The 22,400-nt window shown below is 38.8% G+C and overlaps 1 protein-coding gene across 5 annotated transcripts in view; it reads left to right on the plus strand.

Annotated features, from left to right (window-relative positions):
• Window positions 1-22,400, plus strand: part of SRPK2 (SRSF protein kinase 2) — a 140,382-nt gene that overhangs the window by 108,930 nt on the left and 9,052 nt on the right. For all 5 annotated transcript variants that reach the window (XM_065838110.2, XM_065838075.2, XM_065838084.2 and 2 more), the window contains 6 exons: window positions 1,454-1,619; window positions 3,694-3,719; window positions 5,164-5,410; window positions 6,379-6,867; window positions 12,166-12,266; window positions 12,365-12,472. In XM_065838110.2, coding sequence (XP_065694182.1) covers window positions 1,454-1,619; window positions 3,694-3,719; window positions 5,164-5,410; window positions 6,379-6,867; window positions 12,166-12,266; window positions 12,365-12,472 — 1,137 coding nt within the window. The remainder of the gene's footprint in view (window positions 1-1,453; window positions 1,620-3,693; window positions 3,720-5,163; window positions 5,411-6,378; window positions 6,868-12,165; window positions 12,267-12,364; window positions 12,473-22,400) is intronic.

The raw sequence follows: 22,400 nt of genomic DNA on the forward strand, positions 1-22,400 counted from the left end.
TTGCTTTGGCAAGTAGTCAAGCATATTTTGGATCTGCAGGAAAAGAATCTGAATCATCAAGAACGCAACAGTTTTTATCATTGGCACCATCGCTGAGTGCTGCTCAAGTGAACACACAGGTTTTATACAGGCATGTCAAGAAAGCTTTTCCAAACACTCACTGTTCTGGTCTGGCTCCAGAACTGGCAACGGTAGAGCTGTGCACTGGAGGTGTTTCTAGGATACGTTAACCTGAGTGTTCTTCTCCTGAGCTACCGTGTGTGCTGGGTGATGTTCCAGCTCTGGCACTAGCTCAGGATGGGGTGGTAGACTGATGTCTTTATATTCTGTTACTGGTATTTGAAGCAACACTTACTGTTTAAGTTCACGCTAGCTAGTTATGTCTTAAAGGATCCTGAGAGCAAGGAGCTCGCCATTTTATTTATGAAATACCTAGAGTGGGAGGATGCTCTTGTAGCTGGAGCTCATGAGTCTGAAGGTCTGTTGCCTGCTGGAGAACATTCTCTAAAAATCAAAATAAGTCTTCTAAATAGGGTCAGATAGATTTCTGCCTTTTTTTTTTTTCTTGCTGATATTTTTCTACAGTATTTCAGTAGGTTATCATGACAATAACTTGGTTTACACTGTTACATTATTCTGTACTAAGTAGTTGTAGTAATTGACTTCCACAGTTTATCATATCAAGGTCATACCTAAAATACTTGTAAAATCACAGAAACTGTTGTATTTCTGTTCCAGTCAGAATTTGAGAAATTTTTTTGTTGTATAAAAATAATATTTTAATTTTTGTCCCAGAATGCTTTTTTTAAGACTATGGATATGCAAGTTTGATACGAGCTAGCAGAATTTAGCCTGCAGAGACTATGAAAAATACGTGTGACAAATACAGGTGGACAAATCCTTATCTGACCTCTTTGTCACATTAAAAGCTGAATTACTATTGGCATTCTAAGGAAAACTATAGGTAGCATTTCATCCCAACAACACGTTTCCCTTTTTGCCTTTTTTTTTTTTTTTTTTTTTAAATAATCAATTGTAAGATGGTTATTTACAAACCAGACTTCAGTTACAGTATGTAGTACTTGGAGTGATTTTTTTTTCAAGTAACTGTCTTTCAAATAATGAAGCAGTGAGGATCAGCCTTTCTGACTGAGCAGCCAAATTCCTCTTTCGAAGGAAGATGTATCAGTTTTTTTTACACATGTGCAGATCAACTGCAGAGCAATTGGGAAATGGAAGTCTGAAAGCAGGTTGCTGTCATCAAGACAAATCATCCAGCCAGTGTCTTACTCATGAGCATCTCAGTAACTGCATTTATGAGCTAAAAAAATTATCCTATCAGGCCGCATATGGAATGTGGGCAATCAGTTGAACATCTCTGTATTACTAATAAATAGATTTAGCTTGGGCTGGGTAATTAAAATGAAATTTTAAAAAATCTTTTTGTAATTAGGTACTTCAAGGTCTAGATTATCTACACAGCAAGTGCAAGATCATTCATACGGATATAAAACCAGAAAACATTTTGATGTGCGTGGACGATGCCTACGTTCGTAGAATGGCTGCTGAAGCCACTGAGTGGCAGAAAGCTGGTGCTCCTCCCCCCTCTGGCTCAGCAGGTATGATAGTGTATTTAAATGCAGTGTGGTAAAGTTACATCAGTATATTAAAGCTAACAATATTTATTTTAATGAAAACTAACATTTCAAATAGTTGCATGTGAAAAACAGATGTCTAGTTAGTTCTTATTTACGCTCTGGAAACTATCAGGGAAATGCTTTCTTAGTTTTGCACATTCAAGTTTTCAGGGTCCCCAGATACAGAAAAAGATTTATTGGTATAAACTTACTCTATTCCCACCCCACAGGTTCTAATGGCTGTGTTTTAGTTGCACTGAAGCCTTGCATCTCTAATACTGACAATAATTAATAATCTTATCTAAAATGTGTGTCTGGTTCCATTACAAGTTCATCAGCATCCTGTGAAATTATCTGCCTTCTCATCAGTCACAATTTATTCTCATTGTACAATGAAAAGTCCATAGATTTTCACCCTTGAAAATGGCATTTGTTGTACCTAACTGAATTAGTGATAAGACCTTCTCGCTAGCACCATATGTGAAATGTTTTATGTTAAACTTGCTGAGAGTTCAGATAGGAACTGTACATTATGTTTAGCTGGGAGAAACCAAGGTGAAGAAGTTCACAACAATCAGTAGATGCAAACAAGGAGGAAGTGTGGCTTTTCTAGTGGTCTTTAATACCATGGTTGCTATTTATTTGCCAGTCCAGCACATCAGCTACAGGGAGTGGAGAAAAAACATTTAAATACCTTTGTAATATTGCCCAAAAATGTATTACAGATTAAAATCTTTGAGATATAATAAAATACCTGCTGTATCAGGACCAAACAAAATCCATAAATATTTCACAGTGTTATATATGTTAAGGTGCAAAATCTTATAAATCATTAATATATTGCATTGAATTTTACATGAAGTCTAATTACATAGCTAAAGACTGTATGTTATTTGTGCAGGAAGTAACTTGATTTTGTTCATACAACCTTTATATTGCTTCCTGACGTTGAAATAAATCTAATTTTAAGGAATATATTGATGGAGTTCTTACCACCACACTTTGTTCTTAGTAAATTGTAATTAAATCTATGGCTCTCCACACTGGAGTTGAAGATGTGTTTTCTTTACAGCATTGCAAGAATAGGTTCTGCATGATTTCTTGGTTTAGAGCAGTGATGGTGCTCAAGTTTAAGAATGTTTTTGAGAACCTTGCCCTTTCAGAGCCATGCAAGCAGGTTTTCCCTGAACTTAGCAGCAGGAGCTGAACCCTATTAAAAAATCTCTGAAGTCTCAACTGTCTCAGTTTTTTATTTTGCATTTGTTAATCACCATATGCCCATGTGTCTGAAGAAGTTCATGAGAGGTTCTCCTCCCCCGTTCAGTTCCTCTTTCTCTTTTCCCCTTTGCCTCTGTCTCCCATATTTGGTTATTTCCATTGATTTTGATTATTTGGGGGGGAGGGCGGGAGTTGTGTGGCTCCTGTTGCCGTTCTATGCATTTTCAGTTAGTGCTGGAATCTCATCACCCCAGTCACTGCTGGTGTCCTTCAGAGAGGTGCTCAGGAAGAGGTCCATGCTGGCTGTGCTTTGCTCTGGTGCTGCGCTTTTTGCCATCGGCACTTGTCTGTTCCTTCAGTCCTAGTGACCAAACCACCTTGTGTCAGAACAGGGGAAACATGAATATCTGAATATTGTATTGAGCGCAACACGGCAGTCATCTTTGATATTACCAGAGCTATTTGAAATCTGTCTATACCTGTTCAGTCAGATGACTATGTACATTTCATCTGTGAGAGCTCTGCAGTCACTTAAGATTTTTTGTCCACTCTTTACTGATTCAAACTTTCCTTTCTGACTTTGGTTAACTCTCCACCAACCACAACAGAGTACATAGAAATTGATGCTAGCTCCTTCCAATTCCAGAAGCTCTAATGCAGAGATAAAAGTATTTCAGGCAGCAGGTACTTGTAAATACCAATAAAAAATCTGACTAAATAAAAAAAGAATTGCTTATATTTAGTTAAGAATATTTTTACATAATTTGTACTAATTTCTGGTTTTATAGAGTTGTTTTTGTAAAAATATAAGTTTAAAATTGTATTTTTTTCTTTTTAGTGAGTACAGCTCCACAACAAAAGCCTGTAAGTATTCTTATATAACTCAAATTAACTATCTTATTTTCTGTGTGTCTGTAGGTATTAATAGCTATTAGACTGTTGGTAGTCTATACCATTTTTAAAAGCTTCCTTTGAATAAAGCTTTTATCTTTCAAAGAACGCTTTTCCTTTAATGTCTTTGGTCTTCCCATTTTTAAGCGCAGTATTTCTCTGATGGAAACTCTCATAGACTTAGAATTCTATAGCTGTGTCAAAGGAAGTTAAGCATTGCCATTTTCATCTCTCGAGGAATAATCCATTCCGTTCAAATCCTGGCAAAAATAGGTGCATGCACTAAACATCATGCATTGCAGATAGCTTAAGGACATCAGGGCTTTAAAGGAGGGGGAATTTTATTTGAAAGATTGTTTTGCCTTATACATATAGCAAATAACCACTGATAATACAGCTGTTTAAAAATATCGAAGGTCAAACCTACTTTCTATGTCTGTGTGTACAGAAAGAATGTAATTTCAGTGGGCATACAACAGGGATGAAAATTAATAGGATTGTGAAATTAACTGTCTGTTTTTGACTGTCCCATAGCTTCTGTTGAGGGTAACAGGATTTACAGATAAAACCTTGAGAAAATAATATTTCACTTTGTTCTTTTTATTTTTGAATTATATGAAGATTTCTCACTGTGATATCTAAACAATGAATGAAACCTGGCTAGATCTCATTTATCAATAGTAAAATTAGAAGTCAGAATTCATTTAAAATACAAGTGTTTCAGTCCTAGCTCAGATGTGTTAATTTTTCTGTTCCTTGTTGTTGTACCTGAGTTTTTCAATCCTTACGTTATATAAAATGTGAAACTTTTCATAATGGCCATCTGTTGTTTGTGATTCATATGTTTTGGGCCAAAAGGGATTATAGAAATGCTTTCCTTTCACAGGGAAATAGCTGAACAACGCAGGATTTATTTAACATTCTTAACCATTTTCAATCCCTTTGGCTTTCTCATATTTTTCTCAGCATACTTTTGCTGATCATTACTTACATTGTACAGAGAGAAATAATGTACAAAATTTATATGTAAATAACTAGATATGATAGCAGACTATTTTCTTCATGCAATCTCATCTGTTGATCTAGACTTAAGTGTAAGATTATTGTGCCTAGTCGAGATTATAGGGTCATAGGAATTTTGCTGTGGCATTGTAGATGTATTTTACCTCTTGTATCTAATATACAACCACATAAAAACATGTATAACTAGGTAAGATTTTGATAACTTTTTTGCATCATATCACCCTACTACATTCTTGATTTGAAGTAAAATGGAAAAAGCGATATATTTATTATACTAATTACCATCTGGTATTTTCAAATAGAAAGGAATCGTGCTGCAGTTGAATTTGGTGTGAGATACCTTGAGAATAATTGTTTAGAGGGTTTGTTTTTGTCATTTGTATTAATATTTCAGGTGGGAAAAATATCCAAAAACAAAAAGAAAAAACTGAAGAAAAAACAGAAGAGACAAGCTGAGCTGTTAGAAAAACGCCTGCAGGAAATAGAAGAACTAGAGCGAGAGGCTGAAAGGAAAAAAATAGAAGAAAATGTAACCTCTGCTGTGCCATCAAATGAACAAGAAGATGAGTACCACCCAGAGGTGAAACTAAAAACAGCCGATATAGAAGAGGTAGTAGATGAAGAAGCTGGAAATGATGATGGTTAGTATTACCTGCTTTTATTGAGTTTACTATTTCAGAGGGGGAAGTACTTGCAGCATCACATCTGATGCAATGAGCAAAGTCTCCAAACTTTCTTAGATCAATGAGTTTCATTCTCTCCTATAGGTAGAATCATAACTACAAAGTCTAAAAAGGAAAAGTCAAACTTACTATAGAAGTGAAGAAAAATATCAACAGCAATCTAGCTATCAAATCCCACAAAAGAGAACATAGAAACTTCAAAAGAACAGTCAGTTGTCATAGAACATTAAGTGAAGTGACATAACCGAATATCTTGGTGAGAAAGAAGAAAAATAAGATGAACTTTTATTCTGTAACATTAGTGTAGTTAGAATTATCCTTGCATTCCCCTTTCCTTGTTAAAATGTTGCTTGTAATGATCTACCAGGTAATAATAATTGCAGCTTTTTCACTAAAATTTTTTAAGATGTCTTGTTAAAATTCTTGTTCAGTCCTGGTGTTTTGGAGCGCAATTGTTGTGGTCCAGCTCCATTCTTGCTTCCCTGGTTTTCTTGTCACCTCTCTCCAATTCTGATAAAAATATAACTACTGAGGCTGTTGTTTAGTTTGGTTTAGTTTTGTTGTGCCCTTACTGCGAGTTTTCCTACTTGTGTCATGACTCCCTGTTTGACACAGATTGAGTTACGGATTTGTAAAGTTTGCTTTCAAGACCTCATATATCTTTCCTTCATAGCATTCTTCTCTTCTGAATTGTCCCCTCTCGGACCACTTCCCATTGCTTATTTTTTCCAACAGCCTTATTAGTTCTTTCTTCTGCCTTTAATTTAGATTTTAAGGTCTTTGCATATTTCAGTGATATTTAGTCTTTTCCTTGTGTGATATGTCGGAAGTCAAGTAGTTACTGAAGAGCTAAAAATTATGAATGCTTAATTTTAAAATGGTATATTGATGTATGATCTACTGTGTTGCTCATTGAAATATTTCAGGTGAAGCAGAAGATCAGGATGAAAAAGAAGACACAGAGAAAGAAAACACTGAAAAAGATGATGACGTTGAGCAGGAACTTGTCAACACTGACCCTACAGACCCTAAGTGGATAGAGTCCCCCAAAGCAAATGGCCATATTGTGAACGGCCCATTCCTATTGGAACAACAGATCGAAGATGAAGATGATGAAGAGGAAGAATGTCCAAATCCAGAGGAGTATAATCTTGATGAGCCAAATGCAAAAAGTGATTACTCTTATAGCAGCTCCTATGAACAGTTTAATGGTGAATTGCCAAATGGACGTCATAAAATTCCTGAGTCACAGTTCTCTGAATTTCCAGCTTCAGTGTTCTCTGGGGTTCTAGAGTCTGTAGCTTGTGGTTCTGCAGTTTCTGAAGGTTCAACTTTAACCGAAAGAGAGGAGAGCAGCCCATCGCATGACAGGAGCAGAACAGTTTCAGCTTCAAGCACTGGGGATTTGCCAAAAAGTAAGTATTCCTCTTAGTGGCATATACCATGCTTGAAGTCTCATGGAGCTGTAGGTGATGTTTTATGTAGAGTGAGTAGTGGGGTTAAACGTCATGTGTATGTTTTATCTATGTTAAGTGACCTGTGTATGCAGATTTTACTTTTTATTTGTTTTGGGTTTTTTTGGCAGACAGTTCAGTACCAAGCCTTACAAGCAGGCTGCCACACACTTCTTTCAGTAACACAGAAGGACTTCTTGATAACAGACAGGAATTCCATCACACCATTTCTGTGACTTTGCCTGAACACTAGGTCTAGTGCCTCTCAGTGAGGCTGGCTATACCTATAGATGAAGTGTTTTTAGTTTCTGGGTTGGTGCCAAATCTACTAAAGCCCTGGCCTGCATTGCATTTGGGTCTGAGGAGCACCCACTGAAAAGATGGTGCCTGTGTGCCAGCCTCTGCAGCCAGAGGAATCTCTGCAGACTGCTCCCAAATGCTTTTTCCTGGGCAGTCCCAAGACCTGGGGAGAGATGTGGGGTATGGAGTCTGATTAACAATAGCTGGGGTTGGGTTACAGCTCCAACCCACTGCTGGAAACCCTTTTTTTCATTGCTGGCTTATTTCATCTTCTTGGTTTCAGCTATGTTGAACATTTTGCTCGTTGAATCATACATCGTGTGAATGCAAAACTTCCATTATGATTAGAAGATGTTTGGCAAAAAGAGCAGAAGTCTAGAAGTGAAGAGGCTGTTTTTAAGTTAACTTGGTCGTAAAGCATTGCGGTGAATTTTGACCTCCTAAGAGCAGGTTTCAAGGAAAAGCAAATGTATTGGTTTTGAATGGTATTTAGAAATAGAGGGGGGGGGAAAAACACTTTTGAGCTGATGGAAGGCTTTTGGCTAGCAGATTGGGTATGTGTTACATTAGAAAAAGAAGAGGCAAATATATGGAATATGTGAAACAGAAAGGCAATGGTTAGGTTAAGAAAAAAAAATAATAGTCTTATTAAAGGCAACAGTTTAGCTAAGCTTACTTAACTAAATTGGGTTATTTTTCTTGCATTCGTAGAATCATAGAATAGTTTGGGCTGGAAGGGCCCTTCAAAGCTCACCTAGTCCAACCCACTGCAATGAGCAGGGACATCTTCAACTAGATCAGGTTGCCCAGAACCCTGTCCAGCCTGGCCTGGGATGTCTCCAGGAATGGGGCATCTACCACCTCTCTGGGCAACATGGGCCAGTGTTTCACCATCCTTACTGTAAAAAAATGTATTCCTTATATATAGCCTAACTCTCCCCTTCTTTAGTTTAAAACCATTACCCCTTGTCCTGTCACAATCAGCCCTGCTAAAAAGTCTGTCCCCATCTTTCTTACAGGCCCCTTTTAATTATAGAAAGGCCACAATAAGGTCTTCCTGGAGCCTTTTCTTTTCCAGGCTGCCCTCTGATCATTCAAACCTGGGAGTTCAATAGATGCAGTTTGGAACACAATACAAAAGCATTTTTGTTAAATTCAAGCAAATCTACCATCTTACATTTTAAGAAAAAAGCAGAACTCTGATTTTTTTTGTTTGTTTTTTTTTTTTTTTTTTGTTTTTTTTTTTTTTGTTTTTTTTTGTTTTTTTTTTTTTTTCTGCTGTAGAACTTCTTTGTAAGAATATTAGATGAGTTATTGTAGATTAAATATTTGCATTGATGGGTCAGTCTGCACAGGAAAGAGAAAAGGAAGTTTATAGTTGCAAGTAAGCATTATACCCATAGTTGTAAAGGCAGAAGGTGATCATGACATCATGTAACCTGACTTCCTTTTATAATCTTTGTAGCCTGTTAATACACCATCTATTAAGCCCAGCAACTTCTATGTTTGGCATAAAACATATTTTCCAAAAAGATAACACCTGCTCTTGATTTGGACAAATGAAATGCTAAAAAATTCTGGTGTGGTTGAAGAGTGTTCCACTGGTCAGTGCTCAGAGTTATTTCAGAAGAACTGTAGCAAACTTGGACCTGTCTGGCTTCAGCTTCTGACTATTATTTCTTGTTGTATCTTTTCTCAGTCATATTCAAAAATTCTCTTAGTATGCTGTATTTTCATTCATTAATGGTTCTTTTCTGTTTGAAACAGTTCCTCTCTTAACCTTTTATTAAAACTCAACAAGATGAGTTCTGTGTCTCTGTAAAGCATGTTGCCAACTCTCAACTTGTTATGGCTTTTCTGTATTCTGTGTGGTTTTAGACATTTAAATTGTGGCTACCAGGGCTGCTCAGATCTAAAACCTTTGCCCGTAAATCCTATTTATTGAAGACATGGAAGGTGAAATATTGGTGTCATTGCAAAGAGCTGGATTTTTGCCATTGAATTAAATAGCTCCAGGGTATTACGCATAGGTTTTATTTATAGTGTCAGTGGCTAAATGACAAATATATGGGTTTCAGCTTTAATAAAGAAAATACTGAGAGACTAAATCTGTAAGCGGATAGAAGAAAATGAGATAGCTCAGGAGGAGATCACCAAGCCTGCATCAACATTGTCCCAGATAAAGTTGCTAAATTTAAATAGACATGTATTGAAAAATACAGTTGAGTGTATTTCTTGGTTTAAGACTTTAAAAGAGCAATTCAGACAGTTCATTACAGAGCTTGACAGGTAAGGTAAACTGCAAGCAGGCAAGAAATATGAAATAAAATACAACCAAGTTGAGCTGTATTTCTGGAAAATGTCAAGATCCAGGCTCATAAGACTTCCAGTCCATCTCCGTGCACTCTCTAGTCCCTTAACAACATACAGGAGGTTCCTTAGATGCCTCGTAACCTCTTCCTTTGTGCTGCTGACAGTATGTAGGCAGAAAGCCTCTACTGCTGTTTTCCTGAGGTAATGTGCAAAATCCTCATGCCTCCAGAGAATGAGGCTGGGTTTTGTCATCATGGGAGCAACTTATGCCGATAGCTGTAGAAACAAACCTACTTTATTCCTCATTGATGTTTTCAGGAGTGATTTACAGACCTCCAAGGGAGGAAAGAAGAAAGGTAGTCAATCTATCCACAGCTCACTTCTCCCACAGAAAGAGGATAAACTGAGCATTATTGGTATTAGTTGTCATCAATAATAATGATGGGTTAAACAGCAATAAAACAGATTAAGGTATTTCGAGAAAGATGCAACAGCTGCACGCTATTCAATATTTTTAAATGGTGCTTTTTTTTTTCCACTATAACTTCAGTGCCCTTTTCTCGTAGAGAAGCAGACTTCATATGTTCCTCTCTGTCTAGGCACTGCTATACATTATCAAGTAACACGGTCTCATTTCTTCAGGATACTTGCCTCATTCAGTGCACAGACCAATTTGTATTCAGGGGTTGAGCAGCTATTAAGTTTTTACCTTTTTCATGTTTTCAGTGCATGACCAAATGCCCTTAAGATAGATCTATTAATTTCCTCATGACTTTCCTGCTCATTCTAGTGTTTGAATGTTTACTAAGTATACTGCTGTGCTGAGACTGAGAGAAGAGGAGGTGATGTTTCTCAGTGTTATGGAACTAGGACACACAAAAATGAAAATTGGAAATGGTTGCTAATTTGTGCTCAGGGTGAGCTCCTTTGGATGTTTTTGAGAGTACTTGCTAAAAAGTACACTGCTTTTGAGTTCACCTTCAGTCGTGAATGATCCATGTTTGTCAAATTCAGAATGCAAGGTCTCATATTCATTTCTCAGAAACTACGGGACATAAACGTCTTGAGTTCCTGAGAAAAACACAAAAGTGTTGCCTTGCCTCTAACTGTGTCAGGTCCCTCTGGTAGAAGAAGATTGAAGAAAGCTGGGTTTTAATGTCATATTCAGACATCTTACTGATGAGGCTTTTTTCCCCTTCATTTCTCTATATTTACTGCAGTCCTTCTCTTTCAACAAGATGTGTGGGAAGGATTTATTTAGTACTATCTTCATTTTTTGCCAGGGCTACTGAATTGAGAAAGGTCCTGCTATTTCTTGAATAGTGTATGTGATTATGTTTTAAAAACTGGACTGTACTATGCAGCATATTCGTAAGGAAAGACTTCAATATAAAGCTTACCAGTTCCTATCTTTTAAGTGCTGTGTTCCAACCTTGTTCTCTCAGTGTATTTTACTTTAATGCCCTGTATTGGTGCTTTTTTTAAACTTGAGTCTAGGACTCCATTCCAGCTTTTTAAGACTCTTCTGTTGAGATCACTGCCCCTTTTGTCTTCTGCCATTTAGTCGGGTGTTTTCTTTCCTTCTCTCCCCTGGTGGATCCAGCCACGTTCTCTTCAGTTTGGCCAGTATTTCAGTGCCCTGATGGCCCCTTCAGGCTTGCTGTCCCAGCAAGTGAAGATCTGAATCTGACTTCAGTCACTCCTAACCATCAGATATCCTGTATTTTTACTCCTTGTCTCATGTCTGTTGTGGTTTCCTCTTGCAATTCCTACGCCAGTTTAATGGGTCTTTATATCCCCATTGGAGTCTCAGGTGCCTTTTGGATCTAGTACCTCTTTCTTACCACTAGTTTCCAATTTAGTCTTGTTAGCTTTGGGACAAGGAAACTGAGATGAACCTCTGCTGCTATGTGATCTGTGCTATCTGGTTCTATCTTCCACGTTCCAGTCAGTTTGCTTGCTTTCCAGTGCTTTCCAGTGGTAGGTGGTATGTCAAAACAAAGAAAAGCAACAGTCCTCCACTGTCATATGTTTGGGCTGTCAATGTCCCAAGAGCTTCTGAAGATTGCAGGATTAATTAAAGTTCTGCCTTCCAGTCTGGATCATACTCAATACAAACAGAACCTTCAGAGAACTTTGATTCAGCACTGAATTATCTGTGAAATGGGTGACAGTCCCATAGGCTCTCAAGTCAACCAGGTTTTGATGAGTCTTTTTTCCCTTGGGACAAGTTAAAAAAAAATGAAGCCTTTTTTTTTTTTTACCTTAGTTGGAGGTAGAAGTGCAGAATTTGTTTTCTCAACCAAACTGTTCCAAGAACGGATCTTTCTTGTGGATTTCTTGGAGTTTAAATTTTAGCGTTTTCTGTCTGAATCTCTTATTGGAAACATATACATCATTTTTGCTTAGAAGTTCCTCTGGATATTCTAATAGCAGTCATTTGGCAGTTAAGAATGCAAAAATTTGCGCTTGAAATGTAAGGTAAGAAATCCTATTTATGTTGCTTTAATTTCGCGTAACACTCAGCAAATTATTTTGATGTCTTCAATGTATTACAAAACTGGATAAAGGGTCAAGGCAAAACTGCTCAGAGATGATGAATAGTATGTTCGGAATACTAACTATTCTGCATTTTGCCTGTGTTAGCAAAAACTCGTGCTGCTGACTTACTGGTGAATCCACTGGACCCAAGAAATGCAGATAAAATTAGAGTTAAAATTGCTGACCTGGGGAATGCCTGCTGGGTGGTAAGTATAACTGATTATTTTAAGCTATTTAGCCTTCACTGTTTAGAACAGGTCTGTATTGTTCATTTTCTCCATTAATGTCATTCTTTCTATTTTAGCATAAACACTTCACGGAAGACATCCAGACAAGACAATATAGATCCATAGAGGTTTTAATAGGAGCAGGTTACAGTACACCTGCTGATATCTGGAGTACAGCATGTATGGTAAGAACAATACAATGTGCATTTTACAAGAGTAAACCTCCTAAAAACAATTGTTTATTTAGTGAGGAAACCTGATGAGGATGGTTCTGATATTTGACACAAATACATCATCATAAATTATGTTGTGTCAGATAGCTGTTTCAATTTCTCAAGCATTCTTAATCAAGTGTTTTGGAGAACACTTCTAATTTTCATTTGATGCATTTTAAACTTGCGGTCAAAAAGATACAAGTTTGGAGGGCAATACATGTGCAGTTTGAATGTCAGTGTCTAACTGAAATAGTACAACTGCATGTTTCCTTCCCATATTAGAATCTGTGCAACTGTTTGCTGTGTTTCCTTTCCGTTTTGTCGCATAAAGTAGCCAAATAGCGCAATACTTCAAATTCTTGCCAAGTGCAGTGAAAACATTAATCAGATTAGGCTTGTAAGTCACAGCTTTAGATTCTTAGAAGAGAAGGAATTTATTTTATTAATAAAATATGTGGTAACATTCTATAGAATCTGTTTTAACACAGTAAAACTGAAATTATAGATTTAAAAAAAAAATCTTTAAATAGGAAAAGTAAAAACCATTCGAATTTCTGAATCACTTATTCTGTTTGTAATATCATTTTGAGGACAAATAAGCTACATGCATCTTCTCATTAAAGATAGTTTTGGAAATACATTTAGAAATATCTTTGTCTATTTTCAAAGTGAAACTTATTAAAATCTTTGTATTTTACAAATACATGTCTGAAAAGAGAAAGTGTGAGGAGGAGAAGACTCAAATACTAGACACAGTTTGCAGGCGTGGGTGAGAATTGCAGAGCTCAGAGAGGAGGAGGATTGAAAGGAACATAAAATCCTACAGATATTATAAGCTCAGTAAGCCATGTGTTGGAAGTAACTAACTCATAAGTAAAATTGCAAGTATGTTTCCTCTGGAGTTTAATACTATAGCTCTTGTTTTAGTACACAGAAAAAAACATCCATTTCCAAATTTATTCTTCCATTTGGAGGCAAAATGTAGAATTTTTCTATTACATTGAAAACAAAGCATAGAAAATATTCTGCGGTTTTGATGCTGAATTCTTTGAATAATTCTCTTACCTAACTACAAATTACTATAGAGACCTTTCATGCCTTTTACCTGTTATTTTGTAAACCTTACTTGAACTTAATACCTTTTTGTGGTATTGAATACTCTATATTCGTTGTCCTTTAAGGTTGTACCTACCCCCTGCTAATTTTGTATACAGTCTTTTAGCTCAAGCCACATGGAAAAGGCTGAAGTCTATCTACGATTGTGTTTAAATAGAGTGAAGTACTTAGTAGCGGCATCACACCCAGGGAATGTAATATTCTCTCAATACTTGGGGTTGTCCAGCCCTTTACACTTTAATCCTTTTCCATGTTACATAAGTGTTACTGCTTTCTTCATGCGAGTCCTTTCTCAAAGTTAAGGGAAAAAAAAAAAGCCTAAAGCATCTGTCACTAGGGGTGTCTTAATTCGGATTTCCTATTATTTACAAAATTTCAGTGTTTTTGTGAGAAAATTATACTTCTGCTTTTTTGTTATGTCAGCCTTAAAGACAGTAAAGTGTTTGAGGCAGAAACACCAGAATTCTGTCTTCTGCCACAGACTTTGCTTTTTTTTCCCCTTAAAAAATGCTGTAGAAATTTTATAATCTTGCAGCACTGACATACAATTGTTGAATTCAGTTGCTGTCATTACATAGTCCTGTGAAAAATAGAGAGCAGTCTGTCAAGCTTACCCTGAAGGTTCAACATTTCACAGCCCCTCAGGATGAGCTTTCATTCCTGTATGGCTGAGAAGATGGGTCGAAGTGCTGTGAGTGCTGATCCTGCATCGGGTGGCAGGCAGCTCTGAGGCAGGGACTGGCTTGAAGACCTTAACAGCTCTTTCTGCAGAGGACTTCTCACAGAGATTAGTGGCCAGGGAAACATTCCTGATGCAGAGCTGCAAACTTGCAATTAACTTATTTAGCTTATCTGTGGAAATTGTGATTTGATTCTCTCCAATCTCTAAAGCGGCTGAGAACTGTGAGGTACCAAAGTGTTATAATACCATGGTAGTCCCACTTACCTTCATCAAGTTTGGATTCCTTGTACCTAGATGTAGTGCAGAAAATGCCCTTCTAGGTTACCTTGCTCTTGTTCCATATTTGATTCACTTTTTACTCTAGTGTTTCGTGTTATGTGTGTTTTCAAAAGGATTGTCTGCTGGAGCAGGAGCTGAAGGTGTTGTTTATTTTCAGCCAAAATATGGGTCAGATGCCGTGATAGCCATGTTGTCCAAGACTCTCAAAGGAGAGCAGAGACTTCTTTGTTGTGTTGCTTTGCTTGTACAACAAGTCTGAGTCATTAAGAGCATGTTTGGAAGCCGTACTTACGTGAAATGAGTGGTCAAGTAGCATTGCCATGATTTTTTTCCTTGGCGGGTTTTCCATCCTTCCGTACTTTGCCCAGTGTGACAGTACCGAGCACACATGAAAAAGTGTCCTACCAGCTGACTCCATAGTGATTGCACATGGTATTTCTCATTCCCCGCTTTTTTAAAATTAAAAAATAAAAAGGGTTGTCGATTAAAGGGGTAGCTGCATGTTAGTAAGTGACCTAAGTTTGAGGTTGTGTTCAGGTTAGGTAAGGAATTGCTCTGATCATATCCACCTGTCAGAAACACTGCATTTGTGAATGGGTAGGAAAGGTGCTGTGTGGCTTTCCAGTGGAAACCGTGTTACATAATTACGGATCCTGTCCTTCATTCTGATCGTGATTTTGACTTTGGATGAGCTCTTTTGTCTCAGCTTATATGGAAGGATAATACACATATTGCAAAAGTGTGTGCCTAATATGAATGATGTGAATGAATGTGAATGCAAAGTATAGAAAAGTAGCATCAGAGCAAAGGCTGGATGCTGGATCCACTAGTGTGTCAGTTATTCTAGAACAGGAGAACAGGGATGTCAAACTCATTGTCACCAGTGGCCATATCAGCCTCGCAGTCGCCTTCAAAGGACTGTATAATTGTCAGAGTAGTTAGATTTATACAGTCCTAAAATTACGTTCGGCCTTTTAAAGGTGACTGCAAGGCTGATGTGGCCCCCGGTGAAAATGAGTTTGACATCCCTGTTCTAGATAATGTCTCAATGTAAAAAAAAAAAAAAAAAAAAAAAAGACAATAAAACCAGACCTTTCTTTGAATTAGTTTAAGGTTCATAGAATCTCCATGTCAGGTTGACCTCCAGATGCCTACATAAAACACCTCAATCTTTTCATGTGTCCTGGCTAGATTTTATGAAGGACTACTTGGAATGCATGGGACCAGGATTCACTGAGATCTTAACTTGCTCTTGTGCTTTTTGAATCTCCATTTGAGCCTGAGGTTTTCCAATGCCTTTTGCTTGCTAATGCAATAATCCTCCTTGCTGGGAATAGCATTGACTATGAGAATAGCAGAGCTACTGGTTCTTGTATTTATGGCAGCAAGTGTTAAGCACAGAAGTTGTGTTGAGTCACAGCAGCAGCAGGCTGTCTTTTTTCATCATACCCTTTGTTCATCAGTTTTTTTTACATAGTCTTCAGTAGTGCGGATGGAAATGGTGATGATGTTTTTAACAAAAGTCTTCGATGATGGTGCCCTGAGCATGCGAAGCACCCATGTTCATGTATGCACAGCCACTTTGAGCATTCCTCCCTCATCAGACTGGCTTTTAGGATGTTGCATGTTGCATCTACATGGAGTGTTCTCCTCAGCTGGGCTCTGCTAATACAGGTTGGCTTTGTCTAGCCACCAACCCCATGTGTTTGGTGCAGCTTTCAGGAAAGAAAAGTGTTGTTTTAGTAGTACTGTCTTTATCATGGAAATAACCAGAGATTCTGATCAGGACGACTTGTGCTGGAAGGCTGCATAGAGCCATGTATGGACTCTACCCAGTTAGCACATAATACAAGAGAAACAGTGCAGAGAGGGAGAAATAACTTGATGGTAATAACATTACAGTTCTTTTGGTGTTATGTCAGTGAATAAGTAGCAGTCTGTGAGCTGAATCTCCTCATGTTAGATTGTTCAACATGACCCAGTTCTTGTGCTCCAAACAGGAACAGTACCTTTTTGATTCAGATTTAGAGGATGACAGGGAGTATCCTCAGGCCTCTGCTCTGGTGGTCTGAGACTCGGACTCTTAAAAAAAAAAAAAAAAGAAAAAGAAAAAAAAGGTAAAAAAAAAAAAGGCAGGGGAAAAAAGAGGATGATACATCTCTTTGGAGGCTTGTAATCAGTGCGTGAATGATGTGCTGTGAAGCCCATGAAAGAAGTTGGGTACCAGTGGGCTTTTCCAGACTATAACAGAGTTGTTCACTTGTTCTGTGCTCTGCAAAGGTGGCAACAAAAGTGTAACTTAAATTTTTTTCTCAAACTTTTGATGTCTGAGGTCTGAGTGATTATTTTCTGCTATTGTCTGTTGGACGTTTGTAAGTTTTGCTAAGGAAATCGCACAGTGCCCTTTCTTTTTCTTTTAACAATGTGGCCTATTGAAGTGGAATGCTCAGCTGCTGTCGTGGAAAGCTAGACAGTGAGGATCTCTCTCCACGTTTATTAAACTCTAGAAAATTCTGTGTTCCCTTGCTGTACTAAACCCTATTGTAATGATGCCAACAGGGAGGTGCATCTCTTGTTTTCACCCAAAAAAAGGAACAGATTTGGAGCCAGCAGTGCCTTTGGCAGGATTGAAACCACCTTTGATCATTTAATTTTATCAGGCTGAATTTCCACATTTGCAGCAATGAGAGGGTTGCTTTCTGTGGAGCAGAATCTGAACAGGCACTGCATGATTTAGCATTTCCTAAATCTCAAAAACCATGGAGTACAATACTCCAGTGCTTCTGCCAAGGAATCCTGGCAAGATAAGGGAGGTAGCACTGGCAGAGGGTGTCCCTTTGTGTTGCTTCTGGAAATTACTGCAAGCTCCAAGATTCCTCTGTTTTTCCTTGTTAATGCTCTTTGGATTGGAGACAGGAAAAGCATCTGAAATGATGAGTCTCATCATCTGACTTCTGTTGTTCATCAGGTACAGTCTTGTTTGAACTGTGGGGAGGAGATGACTGTGTCAGAAGCCAGGACATTAACAAGACTATGATTTTAACACATATCTGAGGTGGCTTTTGCAGTGATTTGTGATTCCTGAAACATCTTGGTTTTATAATAAGAACTAGCAAATATATCATAACTGTATATCGTCAGGAAGTCAGAGGAGGAGAAAATTGTACTTGGTGTTTTATCTACCCAAAAAGAATACAAATGATGAAAGAAAATACTACTGGGGTGAGAGGGAAAGGGAGCAGGCAAACAGCTTTCAAAGTGTGGGAGATGCTTCTACAAGACAACCAAGGCTACAGGGTGTGTTTTATTATGAGCATTTCTATTCATGTGAGAGAATGCAGAGGGGCAGAATGAAGACTGAGCAGAATATAGTAACTTATGATGTTAAAATTAAATCTTCAGGTAGGTGCTTGTAGTTCAGCCCCCAGTTCACTTCTTTCCATAATGGCCTCTAATGTGAAGTGGAGGGGAGAGGTGACCATCCTTAACTACCCTTCCTGTGTTGTAAGTGGGGAAAATAATGATCGTGTCTCCATGGGATCACGAGTATCATCATGCTAGTATGGGCGAGTGGCACATACTGAAGGTGTGATGACAAGCCTCAGTCTGCACAGAAGCAGTATTTTGAGGAAAAATGGAAAATTAAGTCTGGTTGAGGGAAGAGAAGAACTTCAAGTCACTATGCACATATTTTTCAGTAGGCAGACACAGTACAAAATGCTGTTATTAATCACTGTATACCCTTTTTGGAGGTGGTGGGTGGACAACCTGAAACATTCAAAAGAAAATTATTTTCTGAAGAAATTGACTTTCTAAAGCAACCACTCAGCATGTGCATGGTTCTGAGGTTGGAGTACAGCAAATAATAGAAACCTATTTCCTTTTCAAGCTTCCTATGCACGTCTGTGTTTTGTACATCTGGCCTTTCTTACCAAGCACTAACAGTGCAAAATGCCTTTTATGTTGTTTCACTGCCTGACTCTTCAGAGGGGGATATCCATGGGAGAGCAAGCTGTCAGCTGGTGTGCGTCTCCAAAAGCTTTTCACTCTTCTTTCCATGCTCCCACTTACCTATGGAACCACGTTCTTAAAATTAAGCCTATTTTTAAAACAGGTACAGTCTTCTTATTCACAGCACTTCTTTGCAACTGAGGCAGAGAAACTCTGGCCAAGAGCCTGATCTCATCTGTCAAAATAATAATTCTGGCCTATAACTTGTCCTTTTTCAGCTGGGGCTTCATAAGAGGAATTCAGGGAGGCTGAAGCAGTCCAAGTGGATTGTTCTTGCAGTCCTCTCCCAGACAGCTTTCGCTAGGCATGCATCCATTTTCAGTCACCAGATTGAGTGCACAGCTGTCGCACAGTGAAAATGTAGCTATTTCCAATTGTGCGATTAGACATGGATCCATAATATATAATAGTGATGCCAACAGTTTAGTGTTGTGGTACATTCATATACAATCACATGGCAGGAGAGGTATAATAGCCTCTCTAGAGCCTACAGAAGCAGCAGTGTGACCATTTCTATGAAAGGTTCTCCATCTGCAGATGGAGAAAAGGAGTCTAGGCTGTTTTTTTGTGATAACCCTAGGAAAGTGATCAGTAGCGATTGCCAGTACAGTCAGTAAGGATGGATGATTGGCTTGGGCTTTTGTGCCATATGTTGAGTGTGCTGTATCTCGTTTGTTATCTCCATGTAATAACTGAAATGCTGATTTCTGTTGAGGGAAATGTCAACATTAAGTAAAAAAAGATCATGGTAATTCAAAGCTTGAGTTTCTGTCAAGAAACTAGTTTTTATAAGTTAATACTTTCAAAGGGAAAGCAAGTAAATATGGTTAATCTGTATTTGTAGCATCACAGAAATAATAGCCAAATTTAGTTTGAAAGGAGACTGTGGTACTCCACCTCCTGCTTGAACTAGAGTTAATCTCAAGGTTAGATGAGGTTGCTTAGAACCTCACCCAGCTGAGGTGTGTGTATCTGTCAGGACACCATTCCCACAGCCTGGCCCACCGCTCAACCCATCTTGCTGAACAATTTTTTCCTCATGTCCACTTGGAATTTTCCATCTTGTTGTGCGTGTGTGTTCTCTGTTGTCCTTTCACTGGGAAGAGTGTATGTTGATCTTCTCTGTTACTGCCTGTCAGGCAGAGTGCGGCAATGCAGTGCCCCTTTCTGCTTCCCTTCTCCAACCTGAACAAACAGCCCCACCAGCCTCTCCTCCTGCATCTCCCGCTCAGCCCCCTCACATCTTAGAGGTTCTCCCTGGTCTTTCTCCGGTTTGGCAGGGTCTGTCTCGTACTGGTGGCCTCAGTGTGGTGCCAAGTGTGCAGGTGTGGGTGCTGACGGGAAGTTGCTTGCCGCCGAGGGCTGGTAACGCCCCTGCGTACAGCCCAACATGTGGTTAAGCCTGCGTTACTGTGAGGGTGCTCTGCTGACATGTCCAACCTGCTGTCAGTCAGTCTCCACCTCCTGGTTTTATTACAGAGCGTCAGCAACTTAGGAATTGGAAACGGGGTGGTTTTATGTACCCACAGTTGGGCGCAAAGCGTCATTGGGTGCTGAAGGGTGCTGGGGAAGCCCACAGCAGCGGTGCGTTCCCAGAGCTGGTTCCGAGTCCAGCAGCACAGAGCGGTGGCGCTGACTCAGTAGTGGGTGCACGTGCCTTCTGGTGCACCACACCTTTGGACATCAGCTTAAAGAGCAGAGCCCTGACACAGTCCAGAGGTGTCATTGTCCCTCTTGTGGTTTATTACTGTGTTTTTAGTGCTGATTATTTTACTTCATGGTAAAACCATGGTCAAGGATTTATATTTTTTAAATGAGTCCCTACTAGTATCATGTATCTTGTGCTATGTAGCCAGTCCATCCTGCAGATCTCTAGGAACTTATTACCAGGTTGCTACAGATGAACCTGTGAGACACTGTCCTGCATGAATGCCAAGATTTATTATTACACGGCACCCCAAGGCAAGGCTGTCTCTGGGCTGTCCTGTGTGCATCCAAGTCAGAAGTTGGTTTGTTCTCGATGCAGAGTCCTTTAAGGAGAGTTAGGAAATCAAATATCTGAGATGCCACAGCTGCAGCCCATGCTGGGCATGGAGTCAAAGCTATACAAAAAAGAAAAAGGCAGCAGCATCATAATTTTGAAAAGCTTTAGTTTCTCTTCAGCAAAAGGGTGGTATAAATATCCCAAATCTATGAGAGCTTGCAGCTCTTTTTATATACAACCAAATCTAAAATCCAGTGTACTGCTGTGGTTTGCTTACCTCTTGTTTCTTTGTGAACAGTTTGCACAGTTTCTCCACTTTAATCCTCTTAGGCCCACACAGACATAACAAGCTATTAAGACTTCATTTTTGGAGACAGAAGCTGTATTCTTTTGGAGTCTGCCTTCGTGGCTACATTCAGCTACATTTCTGTTGTTGCCCAGGAATCCGTTAAATAGAAATGGGTTTGTTGAAAGTCCTCAGAAATCAGCCCCATCAGCAGGAGAGCTGACCTGGCTCTTCCAATGACTATATTCCCATCAGTTACAGAGGGGACACTTGGGACTCTTGTCTCAAGAGAACAACCGTATTCTCCATGTTGTGTTTAGGGATCTCTGCCAGTGATCTCCTCTGTCTACTCTAAAAATTTCCTCAGTTTAAATACCTGGTAACTTAAGAAGTCCTTCGCATTTTTTTAAGATGTAAAATGAAAACTCAATCTTGAGCTTTAGAATAAGAAAAAAAGTGAATGACTGTTAGTGATAGTGACTTCAGAAATTAAATACCTGTTTGTAGGATCAACGAGAATGTCAACAAGGGTCACTCTTGCTTTTTTGGCTGCCGGGTATGATTGCAATGAATTATTTTGGCTGTAGCCCACTTGGATGACACTGCAGTTCACAGCTTGAAAAAGCCAAGTGCCCTTAAATAAGCTAAATTTAAAGGTAATTTAACAATTCCAGATTACAAATTGGAACAGAAAAGTGTATGCTTTCAGGAGACTAATATTTTGTAGTCAATATTCTGACGGAGCAAAATCCCCTCCTAGAACTGTGCCAGGAAGTTCTGCCTGATTCTTGGAATGATTTTCTGGATCAGATGTTTTCCCTGGTCTTGGGAATGAAAAATAGATTGGTGTTTAAACCACCTGGAAAGAATTACATTCCTGTGGCTGTTTGGGTAATTGGTGATCCAGAGCAGAAGGAGAACTGTTAAACAATTTAGGCTACACACAGGTGTGGGCTCTCAGACTTATTTCAGCACTTTGTGACTTTTTAATATGCATTACGCCCATAAAGAAAAACTCAGTTTTGTCCTGCCATGACACACGGTTAGCATCCCATGGAAGCATCGCGATGGCCTGGAGGGATCAGTCATCGTGGTGTCTGCTCCAGATTCCTTCGGCAATGTCAGTCTCAGTATTTTACTCCATTATTGCAGTATTTACTCTGCCAGAGCCCTGGAACAGGCTGCCCAGAGAGGTTGTGGGGTCTCCTCTGGAGACATTCAAACCCGCCTGGACACATTCCTGTGTGATCTGCTCTAGTGAACCTGCTTTAGCAGGTGGGTTGGACTATATGATCTCCAGAGGTCCCTCCAACCCCAACCATTCTGTGATTCTGTGACTTTGGATTCAACAAAAATACGTTTTTAAAAACTGTTTTAGATTTGGAGTCACCAAGGAAGCTTACCGTGTTTGCTAGTTTCAAGTGATTAATTATGGATGGATTATATATGGTTTTTATTTCTGATTCAGACCTAGGTATTTCAGTCCACAACATGCAATCTCTGACAAATAATTAGCCTTCAAATACAAGTGTAGCTCTTT

This window comes from Patagioenas fasciata, chromosome 1 (assembly GCF_037038585.1).
Source record: "Patagioenas fasciata isolate bPatFas1 chromosome 1, bPatFas1.hap1, whole genome shotgun sequence".
NCBI classification, from domain to species: domain Eukaryota; kingdom Metazoa; phylum Chordata; class Aves; order Columbiformes; family Columbidae; genus Patagioenas; species Patagioenas fasciata.